This window comes from Meleagris gallopavo, chromosome 4, assembly GCF_905368555.1.
Source record: "Meleagris gallopavo chromosome 4, MGAL_WU_HG_1.1, whole genome shotgun sequence".
Classification (NCBI taxonomy): Eukaryota; Metazoa; Chordata; class Aves; order Galliformes; family Phasianidae; genus Meleagris; species Meleagris gallopavo.
Window position 1 is genome coordinate 33,590,432 of NC_139407.1, and position 20,998 is coordinate 33,611,429.

The 20,998-nt window shown below is 37.9% G+C and overlaps 2 protein-coding genes across 12 annotated transcripts in view; both read right to left on the bottom strand.

Moving 5' to 3' along the window:
- Positions 1–11,443, bottom strand: part of ADAD1 (adenosine deaminase domain containing 1) — a 54,387-nt gene extending 42,944 nt beyond the window's left edge. Inside the window, exons 1-11 of the mRNA XM_085222808.1 lie at positions 10,919–11,443; positions 10,525–10,701; positions 8,575–8,742; positions 7,974–8,042; positions 7,333–7,458; positions 6,650–6,773; positions 6,273–6,443; positions 4,964–5,190; positions 3,343–3,580; positions 2,727–2,859; positions 1,718–1,869 (exon numbers count right to left, since the gene is read on the bottom strand). Of these exons, the coding sequence (XP_085078934.1) occupies positions 1,756–1,869; positions 2,727–2,859; positions 3,343–3,580; positions 4,964–5,190; positions 6,273–6,443; positions 6,650–6,773; positions 7,333–7,458; positions 7,974–8,042; positions 8,575–8,742; positions 10,525–10,701; positions 10,919–11,099 (1,728 nt within the window). The 5' untranslated portion in view covers positions 11,100–11,443 and the 3' untranslated portion in view covers positions 1,718–1,755. The remainder of the gene's footprint in view (positions 1–1,717; positions 1,870–2,726; positions 2,860–3,342; positions 3,581–4,963; positions 5,191–6,272; positions 6,444–6,649; positions 6,774–7,332; positions 7,459–7,973; positions 8,043–8,574; positions 8,743–10,524; positions 10,702–10,918) is intronic.
- A 65-nt stretch (positions 11,444–11,508) lies between these two features.
- Positions 11,509–20,998, bottom strand: part of BLTP1 (bridge-like lipid transfer protein family member 1) — a 108,759-nt gene continuing 99,269 nt past the window's right edge. For 9 of the 11 annotated variants that reach the window (XM_085222797.1, XM_085222795.1, XM_085222796.1 and 6 more), the window contains 12 exons: positions 20,270–20,407; positions 19,620–19,880; positions 18,447–18,597; positions 17,949–18,106; positions 17,257–17,449; positions 16,858–17,075; positions 16,034–16,285; positions 15,344–15,547; positions 14,289–14,483; positions 13,620–13,754; positions 12,531–12,696; positions 11,509–12,249 (listed from right to left, as the gene is read on the bottom strand). In XM_085222797.1, coding sequence (XP_085078923.1) covers positions 12,033–12,249; positions 12,531–12,696; positions 13,620–13,754; positions 14,289–14,483; positions 15,344–15,547; positions 16,034–16,285; positions 16,858–17,075; positions 17,257–17,449; positions 17,949–18,106; positions 18,447–18,597; positions 19,620–19,880; positions 20,270–20,407 — 2,288 coding nt within the window. In that variant the 3' untranslated portion in view covers positions 11,509–12,032. The remainder of the gene's footprint in view (positions 12,250–12,530; positions 12,697–13,619; positions 13,755–14,288; positions 14,484–15,343; positions 15,548–16,033; positions 16,286–16,857; positions 17,076–17,256; positions 17,450–17,948; positions 18,107–18,446; positions 18,598–19,619; positions 19,881–20,269; positions 20,408–20,998) is intronic. The other 2 variants (XM_085222803.1, XM_085222794.1) reach the window with 1 other exon arrangement.

Below are 20,998 nucleotides of genomic sequence, written 5' to 3' on the forward strand. Positions count from 1 at the left end.
GAGAAAAACTGGTAACAGCATATGCATCAATTTACTACCTGAACGCATTGTTCATTTACTCCTAATTCATTAACAAACAGTCTAGATAAAAAAAACTGAGTCTAGCTGTTGTAATTAAATGATGCCTCAAGGATACAGCTATCATACACAGCTTACCAGATCTCGTTCACAAAAGAACTTCTCTCCTTGAAAAAACACCGTAAGTTTCACAGAAGTTTTAGTTTGCTGTTCAATTAATAAAATGCCTCAAGTACACAAAGAAAATGGAGTTATCTGTACATATTTAAGGCTTCTAGCTTAATAGCATTAAACACCTTGGTCATGTCCAAAAGGTAGAAAACCATATACAGAAACTGTCCAGAAGTACATAAAACACTAACAGACTGTCAAGAATACGTAAAATAATTTTACTATCATGAAAAAAACAACAACTTTGCTGTAAGGTTGTCTTCAGTGAAGATTCAACTTGCTAGTCAAAAAAGCCATTCAAGAAAAAAAAAAAACACTGTCTTGTTTGATAATCATCTTACAATAAGAAACCAAAATTCAACTATTACTGATATACAGAAACTTGACATTAACAGCTTCCCAAACTTGTACGAAATACAAAAAGAAACACAGACAGCACAGAATCTAGCATCAATATATGAGTATTTCACAACACACAAAACAGTCTGAAAAAAACGATGGCTAACACCCAGACATTACCAAACTGTCACTGTAATATTATGGTAATTTACAAGGAAGCAATTTCCCTCTCAATAAGGAACACTTTTCAGACTATTCCATACAGAGACAATTTTGCAAGGACAAACAAGTACACCAATTAAGTACTCTGTGGGAGAAGGTGTCAAACAATCGCATCTGACAGGTGTTAAGGGAGCTCCAAAAACTGAAGGAACCTTGTTACTGGTGACTTCTACATCATACCATTTTTATTTACAGTTTTGAAATCTTTAGATGATTTAAACTCACTAGCGAAGAGAGTGCTTGTCACAAAACAGCTTGATAATTCAGTTTCACTTTTTGAAGTACAAAGACCACAAACAGTATGTAGTGAATTACAAGCCACGTGATAAATCCCTGCTAAACAACAATCGTATCTAACAGAAGACACCTACAGGTAAAGCACAGACAGTCAATACTGCTTTCCGAAAGTAATATTCACACAGGAATAATTATCTATTTATTAAAGAAGTCCTACTTTTACTGATTTCCCCCCCAAAAAGACAGTTACGAAAAAGGCATACGGAAAGTTTGAGGCACAGTCAACTAAAAGGAACTTAAGCACGTAAGTGACTCCATAGTGTGGGGAGGGAATGAGGTGATGCTGGAAGGCAAAACAAAACAGACATGCAATGCTGCTACAAACTCCTACCTGTGAAAAACTTCACTGTTACAGTCAGTTTCATAACTACAATTGACAGTAGGAAGCTCTACAACTGTAGCGGGTGTCCAACCTTTTATCTTGCTTGGGCCACAGAGCGAAAAAAAAAAAAAATCAACTTTCTTGTTGCATGTAAGATACGTAACATAGTAAATGTAAGTAACAAAACTTCATTTTTTATTAAACAAGAAAAAAAAAGTGGGCAACAAAATTATAAAACTAGCAGGTTGGACACATATGCTTAACAATTTTCTCACCGTGAACATGAACCCAACAGTTAAACATTTTACTAACAGCTAAACTTTTTACTAATTCGTATCTCATTTTTACCAAAAGAAAATGGACTCCATATAGAATCCATCTTGCAATCATTCAGTGAACTGTTCAATATGTGGAGACTTCACAATCCAGGATCCATAACCGTGTTGTTCTAAGTAGCTGTGCAACAACTTTTTAGCTTCCTGATACAAATTAGACTTGACCTGAAAGAAAAAAGGTAGGATTTTGAAAGATCTCAACCATAGTGGTTACAGTGATCTGCATTATTTAATGCTATCATATAATATGCATAAGAACAAGCCTTGCTGAAAGCCAAGCCTACAAATTTTACAGTTCTGCTCATTGCTGACAGGATGGAAAACGTTCTAGAATCTAAAAACATGCTATTTTTGTGCGTTCAGTCATTTATTGGAATGGGAGAACTCCTCTGTTAAATACAACGTGTATGTTATGCAACATCTCTTCAGATTCAATAATAACTTTAAGACAGAAAACAAGTCAATGCCGTCCAATGCAAATCTAAGTATATGTGAGCATGCAGCCAATGAGCAAGCCATTCTGCTTTAAAGTAGTTTTTAAAAAATCTTTATTAGAAAAAAAAAGCACAAGTGCAAAAAAAAAAAAAAAACACTTGCAGAATATTCTGAAAATAAAAAAAAAAGCTTTCAAAAAGTTTAATATGAAATTCTCAGTTCTCCCACAAAAATACTTCATGGTAGAAAAATTATCTACCTATGCATGAACTGAATGTAAAGTTGTAATTAAAAAAAAAAAAGAAGAATATTCCAGTATGAAACTAGCCTTACTGTTTAGTCTTTCTATCCTGAGCCAAGGTATTCAAGATTTTAATAGGAAGTGTGTCAAGACTGATACAGTGGACTGATTTTACTTGAAGATAGCAATTTCAGAGGTGCTCAGGTAAAAATTACAAGGTAATAATGGAATCCATCTGCCCCCACAAATCTACAAAGCAGTACAGAAAGTCACCGCAGCCAACTGAACTGATTTTGAGAGCAGCCATTAAGAGACCTCCTTTATTTCTTCTCCCTTCGCAGCTTACCTTAGCTTCGTGGTACGTAGCAACTTGAAGCAGGTCAGTTCGTTTTGCTCGCCCAGCAAGGCATTTGAAACGACTCAGCATTGCTGCCTTACAAAGGCGGCTTGCCATGGAAGAGCCACTTTTAAACGGCGAACTACAGGTAAAAGAACAAAGAGCACAGTAAATCTCAGTAAGAAACACATTACAGGTATACTGCTTTGATCGTTACAGGGTGGGGTTTTTTTGCCCCAGTGCTCTGTGAATTTAATCGTGTGATGTTGCTTCTGCTCTGAATGAACAAAGTTGATACAAGTCAGCAGCTGAGAGAATTATAAAGTAAGATGACCAAGAACAATTCTCAAACTGGAATTCATCTGAACTCTTCGGTAGCACGTATTTTGAAAAGTAAAGCAATCACTAGAACATGTAGTATATTATTTCACATTTCGGTATGTCACTGAAAGATCTCTAAAACTGTACCTAAGTACAGGATGCATACATTTAATACAAGAAAGAATCCCTCTCATTTGGATTATACTGTGGCCTTTACATGTAGCTTAAAAGCTAAATATTCAAATGCACAGAACAACAAGACTAAGCATTTTCAATGTAAGGAATAAAGAAAAAAAAATCTGACCTTTCAGTGACTTTTCCATTTAGCCCATCCACAACCTCCAGCTGCACATCTGACAACATCCAATTCAAACTAAGAGACCTCTGTTTCACATTCACTTGAACTGGTTGTACGGTGTTCACCAAGTAAGTAAACGATCTGTTGACCACGTAAAGCACTGGAAGTTTTGATGTGAGCGCATCGTCGATACGTTGTCTTATAGCTATTTCTAATCCCTTCAAACTCCTGCAATTTCCATTTCCTAGTAAAAAAACAAAGCCAGTCACATGTAATTACATCAACAAATGAAAAATAAATCAATAAAGCAGCCAAGAGCCCATCTGTTTCCATTGGTCATTGGAACATTCATTTTTTTCCCCAAAAGATTTCACTTGAAAAATCAGTTCCAGTATTTTTGTTTTGCAAAACTTGAGTTGTGTTTTTTTTTTTTTCTTTCAGAAGCACTGTTATCTTCATTGGACATCTCCTTTCCAAAGTGATAGCTACTCTGTAATTTTTCACCAGGACCATTAAAACAGAACTTTGATGTTCTAGATTAGGAAACATCCTAGTGAATTTACTCAACGTTTGTCCATACTGAAACATATCTTACTCAAGAAAAGTTCTCAGGCTTTTACACCAGAAACTATCAAACTGCAGATTTCCATTACACACTTTCACTGATTGCTTAAATTAACTTAATTTGGTCCGTTGCTTCTCAAGAGATAGTCATAAAATATCTACCAAATAAACATACTTTGGACCTTAGCATCTTCAAGGAACATTCATATAATACGTTACTCTTCTATTTAACATTATAGATTTATTACTATTTACTTTGAACAACACTTAAGTGAACCTGAGAAGCTTTTGTATCACTTCTTTTAAGTAAGAGTGCCCAAACTTCCTTACACCCATCAGGCAGCTGTTCTGTGCCACAGCTTCAATGTCTGGGGAGCTCAGAGACTTGTGTACTAAGCCTCATAATACAAGCGCACAGAGATTAAAACCTTGAGGATAATACTTAGTAATTCCATCACACAAAGAAATGTGTACTCTTGACAGCAGCATTGTCTTTTTGATGCTACAAAACCCGAGAACTCATTATCACCTTGATAATTCCTATTCCACACAAGACATCTATTTACAATGACCAATAGAAACTAGTGAAAAACAAATGTTAAAAAAACAAAACAAAACAAAACAAAAAAAAAACAACAACCAAGACTCTCACAGAGCTGTTAAGCTCCCCTGGGGCAAAACTGAGCATTTTGGTGTTTTCAGTTGTACTAGAGAAGTTTTTCCACCACTGCTCACTTCTCCCATTAGCGGAGTACACAGTCACTCTGAAGTCACCATATCTGGCCAAATAGTTAACACAGCATTCATCACAGGTATGTGATATTTTCTGAGTATTTAACATTTTATCTATTATAAAACAACAGCTAAATAGAAACACAATGACAAAAGAATGAGACAGAGTTTCACATTAAGGCAATTCCAAAGTAAGTGAATACAAAACATTCTGCAGTTCTTTGGAAAATAAACAAACAACTTCATTCAGTTCACTATTTTGATTTTATTATAAAATATAATCAAACGAAGATGAAAACATGGAAAAAAGACTGGAGTTTATTAAGCTTACCTACAAGAATAGTGTTGATATACACTGGTTCAATGAAGTAACTCAGCAGCGCTCCCTGAACGCCAACCACTTCCCATTTTGTTAACTTGTCACTAGCTGACATACTGATTACTCTCACAGTTTTAGAAGGACAAGAAAGAGAAAGATAAACTTTGCCTTCTATAGCAACATGGAGACACAGTTCTTCAGCAGCTTGGCAAGCAGTTAGAGAATGTGGATTAAGACAACTAAAGACAAAAAAAGAAATCTCAGTGAGGAAGTACTCGAAAATTATTATAAAGTGCTGTTTCTCCACAAACACCCAGTAACTTCTAAATGAGTAAATTCCTTCTAAAAACCTATTCTTAAATTAACTCACTTGATACGTAAGCCAATCTGCTCTATCAGAAGAAAGCATTTCCCAGAGTTTGTCTCTTTGACCAGACCAGACAAAAAGAGAAAAAAATAACACAGAATATGTGATCAATCAAACCACTACAAAGCAGCTGGCAAACTGCATCTAGTTTCATTAACTACTACCTTGTAAGAGCAGGTTTTGATACAGAAAAAATAATACCTAAAACCTTCAGCAATTCTAGTGGGAGAGGCTTCCCCAGTCAGCACAACTGGGGATGAACTGGCTGCGACTTCCAGCCTGCAAACTGTTTTCTGAACACCAAAACACAGTATGAAAGAAGTGAGCTGTCTTGCACATGTGAAGAAGTTTGACCGTACAAGTTTGAAGGAGGTAAACCACCATACCACTGCTAGAGAGAACAAAATAATACTGCTCAGAACAACCTGGTTAAGTCATTGACTGCTTCGATTAAATCTCAAAACTATTCAAATTTCAAGAATGTAACAAAAGTTAGAAAGAATGGAGGCAAACACAGGAGTCTATTTGGCTCATCAAGTCTTGCTCATTACCTCTTCCCACCTCCCCACGAAGCAGAACAACTTTGTACACTTTCCATAGCATACACAATTCAAGATTACAGCCTAGCCCTGCGGTGCAAAGGATGACATTAAGCCAACACGTTTGCTTCCTCAATGCGGAAATGAACACCATCTCAGAGTAGAGGTTAATAGATCATTAGATAATCTGTAATAAGGTAACATGCTGAAATCACAATCCACATACAAAATTTGTGTACCAACACATTATGCTTACCACCACCACTCTGAACACTAATGCTTTCGAAACACGAAAAAATTCAGCAGAGGGTTCCCCACTATTTATAAACATGTAACATATTTTTCACACTCATGGTCACCACTGAAACTAATTAACTTTCCATTACAATACCCATGAGAATACCTGGGTACTTACAACTGTGTTTTTATCTGAGCAGATCCTTTTGGCAGCTGACTCATATAGAGATAGATACTTATATTCCGCTTCAGGGTAAGCAGCTTCGAGTCAGGTGCTGTGCAAAACAGGGATTGCTCTTTGTGTGCTGGATTTTCATTGTAGAACAGCAAAAGATGTCGATAAAAATATCTAAAATGAAGCGGTGACAACAGGCATAAGAGATACTAAATTGTTTAAAAATACATAAACATTCACATTTCATTTACGCTGACTCAAAAATAATCTCAAGGGGACACACTAAATAAATGCAAATGAACTTGTATTTATTCTCAAAAAAGTAAAACTAAGAACTGAGTGCAAAAGTAGTGGTTAACAACTTGTACACAGAATCTCACCGGAGAAGAGAACGTCGTGCAGTAACAATGGCATGGCTGTCGTGCACCACTCTTCCCTCAGGTGAATAATCATTGCTGTAATTACAGTCTCCTGTTCCTAGAGCTACGACTTTATGCTCTCCACCTAAAAAGAAAACATACATGCCATAAAACACAATGGTCAGTCAGTCAAAACACAAAGTTAAACTAAACAGTAAGTACCAAAATAAAGACCAAATAACCTGTCTCAAAGGGGGAAAAAAATCCCAGCACAGGAGCTGGCAGGGCTCAGAGAAGGCTTTAAATGAGATAGTAAGGGGAGAGGGGGTAAAACCAGACTTGCTAGAGCCTGGTTGGGGGGTGGATGTTAGGAAATACTTATTCTCTGAGAGAGTCATCAATCTCTGGCACAGTCTGCCCAGGGAGGTGGTGGAATCACCATCCCCAGAGGTTTCAAGGAACGTTTAGATGTGGTACTGAGGTATCTTAGAGGCCTTTTCCAACCTTCGAGATTCTAGTCTGATTCCTCTTTAAGACAGCGTATTGAAACACTGAATATTTATGATGAAGCCACCAATAAAGAGCATGTCAAAGAAGAACAGCCATTGTTTATGCGCAAGGTCAGAACCACACTGAAGCAAGGCTACTAGGGAACACAGGCTAGACTGCTCAACCCCCAGTATCCTGTATCAAAACCGACTTGCCTTTCTCAATGATGAAAGCAGCCAGTGAACTGCCACAGCTTTGGTACTCAGGATTTTCAGCAGTCAGGCTGTTAAATACTCCTTCAACTGTCTGTGAAAATTTCTGATATATATGGTGTCGTCCTTCTGAACAGAACAATAAAAGCCAGCAAGACACAAATGTGAGAGGGAAAAACAGGCAGCACCAAGCACTGAGCAGATAATAAATTTATAGACGTGGTAAAAGCACTAGCACCAGCATATACTTGTGCCTCTGACAATTACAAGGATGGACGTGAATAAACGAAGGATAAGAATACTGCTAACACTTCATGGTTTTACTATTCAAGGTAAACTAGGAAAAACATGGATAAAGTTTATCATCTACCAGACATGATACTTCAAAGAAGGACAGCAAGGTTTATCTATTCCTATCCCTGATTCAAGATTTTAGTTCAAGAAATTCACTTGAGTTGTGTCTGTCAGCATTTGTCCATGTGCTACTTAAGTGACCAATTCTTTCAGCATTCTTTGAAGACAACATGTATAAAGTAACTGAACTTTCATACAGATCACAAAGGATTTTAAAAGAAGCATTAAACAAAAATAAAATATTTTCTTTATAGATTCAGATCACACAGCTAAACAAGACTACTCCTTACCAAAACTGATCCTTGAAACATCAATAGAGCTTGTTGGAGTTTCAGGCTCAACCAGAATACGGGGAGGACCTGAGGATTCAAGACAACTTCCAATAGGTATCAACAATACAAATTTCAAAATACGGATCAAACACTATTTTCAGCACCTTTAACCTTCTAGTTCTTTAAGAATTAGAGATTTTTTTCTGGAGTCCTTATAAGAATAGACCTATTTAGGCAACAATCCTTAAATAAAGGAAAACATTATGGTAATTTCATTCTTTTGCAAGTAGTAACACAAAGCCAAGGACATAGTTATAAAAATTCAAACATACTCAGGAACAACTTGATACTGCTGTAATCTAGCAATTAGTAAATCAAGTGCAACAGATGAATGAATTCCTTCTGCAATTTTCCCTTCTGTGTCAACAACTCTGATGCAAATCATACTATGGAGAAGGCAAAGAATTTCACAACTAAACAACAAATAACTTCCAAAAGGACTCAAAACTGATAGAGGTTGTGACACCAAAGCATTTCACAAAGCTACACAGGGATTTTAAATAGAAAAGCTCTAAGCAAATCTTTTCAAGTTCTGCTCAGGTACTGCTTGAATATTTACTTGACTTTCCAGAAGCTGGTGCCACCATATACTCCAACTTAAGCAGTTCATCAAGAGCCAATTTAGCTGCACACTGCTTAGACTCCTTCTTATTTCTTCCCAATCCAGTCTTGTAGTAAACACCATCCAACACAGCACTAATGCCAAAATAAGAACTTATGGTGTGTCCTTTTAAGGAGAAAAAGAGAATCATGATTAGTAACACTAAATAATGCATTCTTTTTCATAGCTTTATGCACTTAGATTGACTTCAAGCATCAGTACAAGATGAAAAGATTATTACAACAAAATGCCTTTCACCTCCATGAGTATCCTGACAGTATTCATTCACTGTACTTCTCATAAAGCTCTCTTCCAGCTCTAACAGGTATTAACAAAACACCACATTTTCTGAACTGCCTGGCAAAACCACCACACCACCTCCAAGTGTCAGCAGGCAGGGCAAGCAAGCCATCATTGTCAGCTCATCAGACAAACAGTGACTGACAGGGGCCACAAAAGCCCTCTTTTATTAAAGCAAGGCAACCTGTGACAGAACGATGCCCGGCAAGGGAAGAAACTGGCTGCAACCAAATAAGTTTATTAATAATTTGCATTTCAGAGAAGACATGCATTTAAAAGAAGTAATCTTGTGCCTACAGAGAGCAAGATAAAATAGCTTAATAATAATAATAATAAAAGAGCAGATCAAAATACATTTGCAGAGCAGAGCTTTCAATCTCTCAAATAGCTAACTTTCCCTTACTGATGAGGTACCTTGTAAAGTCATCCAGCCTGCATTCATAGAAAATTTTGGCAACTGTAAGAAACCTAAATAACAGCAGTAAAGACTGGGAGAAAAGAGCTTACCCCTATCCAGATCTCTCCTATCACCTTTCTGAAGATTTGAGAACAAGAAAAACGAAGAAGAGTTGGGACAAAAATCCCAGAAATATACACACATTAACTAATATTCATCTTAAGCAATGTTAAAATAATGAGGAAAAAGCTCTATGGTAATGTAACAAAGAGGCACACCTACCACATGGTATGAGAGGGGCAAATATTAAAAAGGAACTATATCAGGGCAAAAAAAAGCAACAGAAAAAAAAAATAACATTTCAGTTCAGGAAAGTTATCAGGTAACTTCCAAATACGGAACCTCTATTTGATAGAGGGAACACTGAAACGCCTGAAATAAGGAAAAAGACTGCTGTTTAGCCACATCACACAATTATTTGTAGTAAATTTTGAATGAAAGGATTTAGACTCACAGAAACTGAAATCCAACAGCATACTACATCTGATTCAACTTACTGCTCTTCAGCAGAATAATGGAATTCCTCATGAAAATTAGGGCTGGCCCTCCTCCAAATCATCAGCTGATAAATTCTAAGATAAACGAGCAAAAGTTTTGCCCACATCATGCAACACCATTGAGGTGAGCAGGCATTAAGGTTACTGCACAGAAACCTCGCTCAGAACGTTATATGCAGCCCTGCTCGGAACGCAGCCCAAGCTGGAATGAATGTAATAAAGAGGAAAGATCATCAGGGAAAAGGACAACTTCTCTTACAGAGAAATTGCAGGAATGCTCAGGTTTGCTGACTCTGCCCCCTACACAAAATAAAAAAAAGTTCCAGGGCAGCAAACAAATGCTGCACCCCAAAGGAGAATAACAGCTTCTAAAGGAAGAAAAAAACAAAACACAAAACTGGAAACACAGCAGTCATGAGGAAGCTCAGTCAGGAAGCTAGAAGCAGATTCTGATCAAAGCACAACAGCTTCAAGGGCAGCAAGCAGCCACAAGAATGAGAAAGGCAATCACTTCCCAGAGAAAAAACGCTCACGTGACGGGAGTGCAACCAACAGTAAAAAATAAATAAATAATTTGTTTTAGTGGCATCAATGCTAGCCCAAAAAATCAAAATCATCTCAAACACAACCGTATGCAAAGAAAGAAGCATTTACCTGCCACACCGGTCTCTTTAAAATCAAGCTGCATGCTGTACCTCTGTGCAAAGCGGTGCAGGGCTGACACTGGGTTCACTGCGCCCTTCTGGTACCCCGCAACGAGGTCTGCCAGCCACGCGTCTTGCACCACTGCTGGCTCTGGGGACGGGCGGGCTGGGCGAGGCAAAGACATCGCTGCAAGGAGACCAAGGACTAAACATAAAGAAAAAACTGAACGCTCTCATCAACAGTTTTAACCATACAAAGAAATGCCTTCTAGACAGTTCTCGGCGCTAGAGAAAACGCACTGACAAGGAAACCCAGCAGAATGCCAAAGCCACACGAGTTTCCTTCACTAGCACTAACAGCTCGTTTACACAGCCAGTCCCAACGAACGAACTGAAAGCTATACCCGGGTTTTCTCTCGTCTTCAGGACGCTCGGTCCGTGCTGGCCCTGGGAAGGCGCGAGCCTGAGCCTCACAGCCGCAGAGCTCAGCAGCTGGGCGGGAGCCTGCACCAGCACAGCCTTCTCCTCTGCGGGCTCACAGGCGGCCGTCCCAGCCCTCCGCATGCTGTCACTGCTGGCGGCCATCCCCGATCAACCTGACGGAGCTCAAAAGGAACGGTACCAGATGCTAAAGACCCTGCCGGCCGGGAAGCACCGACACGCGGACCTCACCACCACGCCGCCGCCTCCTCCAGAGCCAGCACGGCCGGCGCTACGGGAGCTCGAGCAGCGAGCAGCTCTCGGCCCCTCACCACCCGCCACGTGCCGAGGCGCGAGGAAGAAGGGGCGGGCCGGGCCTCGTTTTGGCGCTCAACGGCTGCGCCGCAAGGAGCCGGCTCGCTCTGCGTCCCAGCGCGCAGCGCCGCGCCCACAGTGCGCCGCCCACAGTGCGCAGCCGCGGCCCGAAATGGGGAGGCGGGTGTTGCAGGGCGGCGAGGCGGTAGGTGCTCTCGTCGCAGCGGGGTAACCGCCTTAAATGAGACTGGATGCAAAGTTACACTTAAAACACTTTTTTAATCAAAGAAGTTGAACAAAAAAACCCTGTACAATAGTTAAATTTTATTACAAGTGTAATAAACTTAAAGATTTTTAGCACTAAGGCGATCACAGTTTCATAAGTTATATATATATATAAATTTACACAAGTCTACATTGACAACTCAATTACCAGTCACATCAACAAAGGGGCTGTGTTATGGCAAAAGAAGTTTAATAAAATTCACAGTAAATCTGCAATATTTTGAAGATGCAGGAATCATATTGCACAGAATAAACCAGTGCGTGCCGAGAAGCGACTGCCAGTGTTTGGGTGTTCCTTCACAGAATATACATTGGTCGTAACCATGCAATACTTCCAATACAGAATGGTATCAAGTACCACAGTAAACAGTTACTCACAATGTAAGTTCTAAATAGAGTAGCAAAATGCTGTTAGGTTTCTCTTTAAACCATATATAAACCTTGTAATAAAACACTTTGATAAAAATCAAACGGAATGGTGGTTGTCACATTATCGCTTCAGTACTCCTCTTTGTCTTTTCCTTTCTTTTCCTTTTCATCCTGTAGTGCAGTACCGAGTTTCTTTATCAGAACGGACAGAACCTTGTCCAAAGGATCCATCACCCCACGCTGCAGCCACTTGGGGATGGTAGTCCTGGCGTGGTGGAAGCCCAGTTTTTGGAGGATGTAGTCAACACCAACAGGGTCAATTTTCCGCCCAGTCCAGGATATTAATCTTAAAAAAAAAAAAAAAAAAAAAAAAATCCAAGAAAAACAATAGTAGGTGGACTCAATCTCAGGTATAGATCACAACTAGCTTTCTGGAACTACCTGCATTTATCATTAACATGCATCTCACCTTCCAGACCAGCACTAACAGCCAAAGACAAAACTATTACAACATCCATATAATTGATCCATAGCAGCTGAACAGTAGGGAAACACTTGTGATGTGAAGAATAGTACCCATAAATAAAATGCATAGACAAAGAGATTACTGATAAGTCTGCTTGTTACCTGAGTGTGGGCTCCAAATGCCAAGTATTGCAGATAAATTCTCTCCAGTCAACTGTAGTGTAAGTAATGCTTTCCTCTGCTTCTCTCTCTGTGGAGCTGTCCTCAAGTACACCAGCAGAGTTTTTCTGCCCTGGACGAGAAGCCAAAATGCGAGGAGGAAAAATAGCTACAAAATGGAAAGGGGCAGAAAAAAAAGCAACAAGTCAGTTTGAGCATCTCATATGAAGCCTCATGCATCTTAAAAGAAACTCCAAAGCGCATTTCCAACAGGAGAAAACCAGCCCGTGTTTCACCTTGTTTTGTAAGAACTTCTGAATTTCTAGCAACAGTTCTGGTTTCAACAAAGCATGAATAAAACATATCATAGGAAAACTTAAACATTAGTGGATGGTACAGGAATGTGGAATTGTTTCCTCTGCCACCCAACCCATCCATATACAGAGTATTTCTTCCAAACTCATCATGGCACACAACAAAGCATATTGCATTTCATAAGCTACATGCAAACACATACTTAGTTTATAATTTTTTTTATTGACAGCATATTCTGAGCAGGAGGATGGTGGGAGAGTAATTAAAATCCGTCTTTGCCCAAGGGCGTGAGGGAAACCTGAACCCAGCTCTTTCCTGAGTTTAAATCCTAGAACACAGACAAGGAACAGCAGCCCTTTTCCTCCCTCCAAACAGCACAATGAATAAAATAGATAAGAATATCTGAATTAAGATTGAATTTAGAAATACTCTGGGTAACAGGAGCAGTGTGCCCCGAACAGCAGAGACATGGCAGTATGCTATTTGTACCATCTGTACACAACTGTTCTGCACCCAATCCTCTAGGACTTAAAGTCAGCTGAAATGATTCCCATGCAACACTGCCCTTTTTGCTAGGTGCTAGAACACCTCTTGGCTTTAAGCTCCCCTCCCAAAAACAGAACAAAAGAATTTGGTTAATGTAAAGTTAAATTTCAGCAATTGAAAGAGGTAGCTATCATCACATAGCACAAAGCCCAGATTTCAGATATCAACAATATTTATTGTCAATCAGTATGTAATTGTCTGACTGCTTTACCTCAGGTACTAACAGCTTACCTTTTTCTTTTTCTTTTAGATAAGCTGACACCAAGTCATGTAGAAACATGATCAATTCAGCATCCATAGTTACGCAGATGTGGTCTGTAAATTCAGTTACCACACTGCATTCCACCTTTGGTTTAACGCTTGTATCTACAGTCGGATCAAAATAGCATTAATACGTATTGCATAAAATACATAATGCATAAGTACATATTGCATAAAAGTATACTGAATTTTAGTACAAATGATCTGTAAATTACATTGCTGTTACTGAGCAGGCATTTCCCCCATTCCATTTGTAGTCTGCAGACAATATTTTGAAAATAGGAGCATGACATTTAGGTTCCTCTCTCCTATTTCCTTTTTCAGTACAGGCCTTTTCTAACTTATAGATCAACTTCCTCAGAACAGCCAGCCTAGCTGTAATGCTCATATTCATTTCTTAGCAAATGGTTTGGGTTTTTTTTGCTTGTTTTTTTCTTTGTTTTCAAAGCAACCAGTATCAGGACTAGATCTTCACTTCCTCATCAGAATTCCCTCTGCATTTCATTACAAAAATGTGTCCTTTATTGCATATGTCTGCTGTAATTTCTAGAAAAAATCCTCACACAGTATTTTTGTATTTAACCCCTTACATATGAGAAACAGCTTTAGATTAAAGAAAGCAAAAGGTTTTTACCATACCTTGTAATGAAGGCTCTTGGGGCTCTTGGACATGAATAGATTTAAAATCCAGCTGCATCCTTGGCAGTGCAAAGATGGTTTCAGTTTCATGATTGTAACTAGAACCACCTCTGAAACCACTTAGCAAGCTTGAGCTTTTCACAGTTGTGCTGCTCTCTGGGTTATTAGCATCAACGTTTCGAAGTAAGTTTAACTCTACAAGGACAATGGGAAATACTTTAATTCAGTAACCTTTATTTTAAAAAAAAAGAACAGTTCTGTCAGCGCAAAGAATGACAAAATTTCACAAAATTTAATACTGGCAATTTCATATACTGAAAGACAAAAAAAAACTTCTAATAAAGAAGAGGGGAGGAAACATATGTCAGTACTGTAACATACAAACATTTATTTGGATAGTTAAAGTCCAAGTTTTATTCATCTGACCATCTTATCACAACTTTGTTCTAACAATGAATTTTCAGTTAAGTGAAATACAGACAATGTATGTACAGACAAAGTATGCCATCTGTGTTAGAAAATAAAATAGGACTTACCCTGAAAATAAATGTTTCTTATGGATGTAAGTGACACCTAAATTCACTATCAACCAGGTATCCAACTTTGTCAAGATACTTTCACTATAGCATACGTGCAACATTAGCCATACTGGTTATTTTTTCAATTATTAAAATTTGTGACAAGACAAAAAGTTAAGAAAGGTTACTACTTCACTGTAAAACTGTTGTTCATATTCTTTAACCAGCCCCCCAGAAAAATCAAACAATCAAAAGTCACTGTTGATATACCTAAACAGTCTGGATGTAGCAAAACAGGGCTATGTAAAAACAATTAACGATATACTTTCAATAACTTTAAAGTATTTTTTAAGAAACTATAAACCGGTCATTTCTGACTATACAGCATAATCTGTTATTCCACACTTTGCTTTAACAGTCTGTAGAAGAAACAGCTTCCATTCAAGCTCTCTTCTCCTTAGCTCACTTGAAATTTAACATAATCTGCATTGACTGACAAGCAGACCAATCCCAAAATGTAATTGATATGAATCTTACCTTCATTCCTTGTGGCTGTAACATAATTGAACCACTCTTTCACACTGGCAACTCCATGTGGGGGGTTTTCATGGCGGCGCCTTGTTATTTTTGTGATTGTTGCCATGGGGCTTTCGAGTGCTCCACATGGTTTGGTGACCATAGTGTTATGGCCTAAATGAAAGTCTAGAGTTTGCACAATGTATGTAGAATGTTCACTAGTACCTGCATTGAAGGTGTGATGGATACAGAACGGGAGGGAAAAGAGAAATGGAAAAGAAAAACACACCAACTTAGTAAGGGTAGTGGGATTTTTCCTCAACCTTGCACAGGTATCTACCAGAAATAATTACTAATCCAGTAGCAGCAAAAACCTATGCTATGCTTACAAACAACAAAAATATTTAAATCCTCAGTATCTACAGATAGTAAAAACTTCCCAACATGGAGACAAATAAATAATAAGATATTCAAAATTCATTATGTAGAAATGAAAGGCTGCATCAATGCAGACATGCAATTAACAAGACAATCAGTCCCCTTCCTAGACACGCTATCAGGAACATACTTAATATACTTCAATTTTATAATATACTTGTTTTATTTTTGTTTTTTTATAATATGCTTTCTTGGATTTATTCTGACATGTCAATATATTCTTCAAAAGTTCATTTAAAAGATGTTAAGAGATGAGGAAATGGTTTAAATTACCATCTTCCCAAACTTTCTGTGCTTCTGTCCAAAATGCAATATTGGGTTCTTCAAGGTGAAATAAGGCCCAAGATTTTGAACGGAAATTAGGCCCATGGAAACAAGCCAGCGTCATATGGTTTCCATGCAAGCTCATGGACCCTCCAAACTGCATTCCATCTTCTGGCAATGGCATCTGAAATAAGGATATATGGCATCCAGACACCACCTTCAGAACTCCTGGCCAATGACGATGATGGGCTGCATCCAATACTAGAAATGGAAAATGCAATAGCAAAAACAAACTTCAATAAAGAGAAAGAAACAGGAAAGTTTGCTGCCATGTTAAATATTTTATTAAAAATAGAGACATCATGGGTAATTTCACTGACACTGTCTCATCTCTGCCATCTAAGATGGTTGTAGCTTATGAATACCAGAACAAGCATTCTTGTGTTCAAACAATGGCTTCAGCTCAAGATTAATAGAAAAGAATAGCACCACACTTCCACAGTTATTCAAAGTAGAAATTTTTCTTATGAAATAGGCTTCGTAAGTTCACAGTTTTCAAACTGCAAAAATATTTTAACAAAAATACACATTTTTAAGAAAATCCTGAAAATAACATAATTTAGTTCATTCTTGTACCCCATGTATATCAGGATACTTGAGATATTTATGTGCTTCATTGAAAGGTTATTGCAAGCCTCCATTTATAGGGCAAACCTACTGAAGATATTATTTTAAGTCATGTAGATATACTTGCACACATAAAGTTTCTCAGATTGATTCTCACAATTAAAACATGCAAATTATAAAGTACACTACTTTTTGGTACTACTTACGTTGTTCATGTGAGCTTCTCTCCAAGTTGTTGACCACTGTCTTGGGAGGCAGATAAGGAACGGGTCCCCAAGTAGACAATGCTCGTTTGCTTGTGTCAAACTGTTGAGTGAAGAACTCCTGGAGTTTCATTCCTATTTTTATTAGATCTGGTGTAGTCGATCTTGAAATCATCACTTGGAAGATATCCCATTTCAAGTCCCCGTGGACAAATATCTCACTAGGTGTTAAAGACAGCAAGAACATGTACAGTTAGCCAATTTCCTACTGAAAATAAAAAACAGGATTCTTTGATTTCTGGCAAACTTATGATTTTAATTATCAATACTGGACAGAATCCATAGAGGCAGAATTTGACATTATCAAGTATTATAAACTTGAAAATCAGCAAGCAGTATTACCTTTTATCAGAGATGCTTGAGTCCAAAGCATTATATAGGTTAATTTTCCATTCATCCTGTAGTTTAAGATCTGCATTACTGAAGATTCCCATTAGGATACTGGACCCCATGTAGTCAACACGTGCTTCGGTAGAACCCATGGTAATCTGAATTTTATGACTGGGCTGTTGGTTTGGGTGCTCAGAAATATGAGCTACAATAGAATGAAAGCAGCACAGAAACACAGCATTAAAGGTAAGAAGATTTGTTTTTCTAGCAATATCACCCTTATGCAATCCTCATGATACAGGGAGACAGAGGAAACACTGGTTTCTTTGTGATGCACTGGGAGATCCAGAACACCCAGACTCTTTCCAAACCACTTTTCCATTTCCTAGATTGTAAGTGCTTGGGAAACTCTAGAAAGAGATGAAATGCTGACAAATCTTTTTGGTTGCCATCTGTCCAGACAGCTGAAGGAGGCTAAAGGATTGCACATCTCATTAGTATAACGTTAGGGCAACACTAATACCAAATCCACGCTCAATTAGGAAGCTACTCCTTCAGTTCAAAGTGTTTTTCATAGTGAGAAGACACAAATAAGAGTACAAAGTTGTAATATGCTGCTAAGTTTACAAAAAAGGATAACTGTTCTAACTTTAGAGGATTGTTGTTCAGAGCATATAGTAGTATCAGGCAGCTTTCCAACTTACCCACCATCTCCAGGGTGTTAACATCTATGGTACCGCCAACAACTCCACCTCTAGAGTCCAGTTGTGATCTTCCCAAACCAACAGACATGCTAATTTCCCGATCTCTGCTACTGCCCACAGACAAACGACCTTGGCTTTTCAAACCACTGGTGGTCCACCTAGAACAGAAGTAGAAATAGACAACAGTTTTCCAGAAAACAGACAACAATTTTCTCTGTCAAAAGAAAAATGGAATATGATCTACTGCAAAGAAGTAAATAACATGAATCAAGCACATGCATCTTCATGATTAAGCATCTAACAGCATTCACAAGGGGTTGCTTCACCTTTCAAAACTGGAGAAGTTAGGGATTTAAAGTCAGAAAACAACAGTCTCTTAGTGGTCAGTGGTGATTTGGTGATTTTTTTTTTTTTTTTTTTTTTGCATGTGTGTGTGTGTGTGTGTCCCTAAAACAACACTGTCTGCTAAATCACACTTATAGCTTGTTTTATACTCACGTGGTATTGCCCATTACGTTGCTCATATTCATTTGGACATTTAATTGCTTCAGGTTCATAGCAAATACAACCAGTGTTTCCCATGGTGTTCCTTGTGGGCTTCCAGCTTTATTTGATTTATTAAATGGAGTTGATGTTTTTGAGAGTGCATCTAAATAAGAAAGTAAGCAAAACTTAAGTCACAAAAAGTGGCAGAATATAAACATCGAAAGATACTACAAAAAGAGAGACAAACACCACACTTAAGGGGCACCACAAGACTACAAAAGTGAGGATAAATGAGAACTTGGGGATCTGCATTACACATTGCTTTAGCTGTCAGAGAAATGAAAGTATTTTACACATTTAGTTTTACTAGTAACCTTAAGAGAAAAGATTTTAAATTTGCCATCAGGCATGCGAGAGTATGTTTTTCACTCTTTGTTGTTGTTTTTTTTTATAAAGAAATTATTAGTATTAGAATATTCATGTAGTGCTTATTGGTACAATGTCAACGTAGGATTTCAAGAATTAGGGTACTCACTCTTCTCCCAAAAATCTACAGATATTCTTAAAAGACTGCAGAATTTCCTTTGAACAAGTCATTCTGTCAGTCTTACATTGTTTTTTCAGCTGCTTTACCCTAAAAACTAATATCTTCCTTTCTAAACAGAAAAAAAAAAAAATCTGTTATCTCTTCTCACAGACATTTTTCCTAGAAAACAATAACCACTGTACTTCTAAATCTCCTGTCTCTAACTCCATAAATATTCCCAGCAGCCAGTGGTACACTGCAGTAAGACACAGCAAGATCTCTAGTAAAAGAAATTAAAAGTTACTTTATTTCTTATATAAAAACCTTATTAGACCTTTCTGGTTATTGCTTGGATGAGAAGAGAGGCGAAAGATGACAATGCAATCATATTAAGCTGGAAAACTCATCTAATAATGATGATAACTTCTGCTCAAGTATAAGAAATAGTAAATGTATCAAATCATAACTCAGTTTCTCAGAATACTGTCATCTGTTTCAGACATTTTCCTTGCTGTAAGCCATTGACTTTTCACTACCAGGCACAGTAGAAAAAAATATCACTATTTTCTGTGCTGTAGTAACAATATCTTTTTAATTCAACTAATGAAAATACTTGAAAAACAAAAGAAAAAACAGTGGAGAAAATATAGTCTATTAACCTCTCTGAGGCACTGAAGAATCAGACACACTCCTGGATCTTGTAACAGCTGGAGACTTTAAGTTATGAGCTGCTGTCCCTGGTGACATGCTACTGTTTGCATTATGTTCATTAAAAACATTAGGTGACTGTGCCATGTGTGTAAATGAAGCAGACTGGCAGGGTTGCTCCCACGTCCTACAGTATGCCTTCCGTGACGATTCAGGAGAAAGATGTTGGCTGACTCCTTCAATTGAATCTGGTGTTCCAGGACCTGATGCTACTGGAAAAAAAAAAAAAAAAAAAAAAAAAAGGAGTACATGAATGGCAACAAAATTGTTTTGTTTTTGTTGAACAATATCCTCCCACATACTAAGTAGCGTTTGCAGAGTTTCAAAAAAAGTTTCATTTATCAAAACTAAAGCTTAGTTAATGTTTTAAATATTATTAGCTCCAAATTCAATTACTACTCTGAAACTCTCAATTTTTTTTATTTCTAGAATCTTTTAATTAAATTTACTGGAGTGCCTGCATACAGAGGAAGTTACAATACATTTCTATTTCTACATTTGTATCTCGTCACATACATAATAGTAAACATGTAATATATGCTTATACACTTCCTAACCTCTTGCACAAGAAAGTTTTCTGTGATAGGTAGCAGTATCCTACCTGGCAGATTTATGGTTTGATCACCCAGGAAAAGCCGTCTAGCAATGCTTCTCCTGTACCACGCCCTTGGGAAGGCTAGAATCTCACTGAGTCGACGCATATCGTATTTAAAAGATGCAGATCCTATGTCACACACAGCTGAAAAACAAGGCATGCATACAACACTGTAAAATCTCGTTAGTAACAGATTTTGGTAACCACATCTAATTAATTAACAGATCTGCAAAATCATCAAATACCTCTCTACCCCAGCAGTACAGCCTGTGCTGTAATGAAAAACAGTTACTAAAACCTGCAGTTTTCTTGAGGCATTGTGATGTATCCTAGTACATTAGATACACAGAGATTTCTTAAAGAGAAGATGAAGGCTACGTATATAAATGTGGTTAGGTCCTACTTGTATTGCATCTGCCTCTGAGACTCCACATGTGAGGGCTTTAATAGCAGATTAATCACAACCATAACGCTGTGTCTGACCACTAAGGATCCTGTGTGCAGCGGGAAAAAATAAAATCATGAAAACTTCAAGGTTCTTTTGAATATTTAGACATTCAGGTCTCACTGCAGCTTTGTAGGCACTAGGGGGCAAGGTCTCACTGCCAGCAAATGAACAGAGAATGCAGAACTACATCACTACATTGACGTGTAGCACTGCAGTCAGAATTAAGATAACCACACAAGGCAAACGTTAGAGTAAAACAAAATCATGAAGAAGGCAGCTTGTGATAC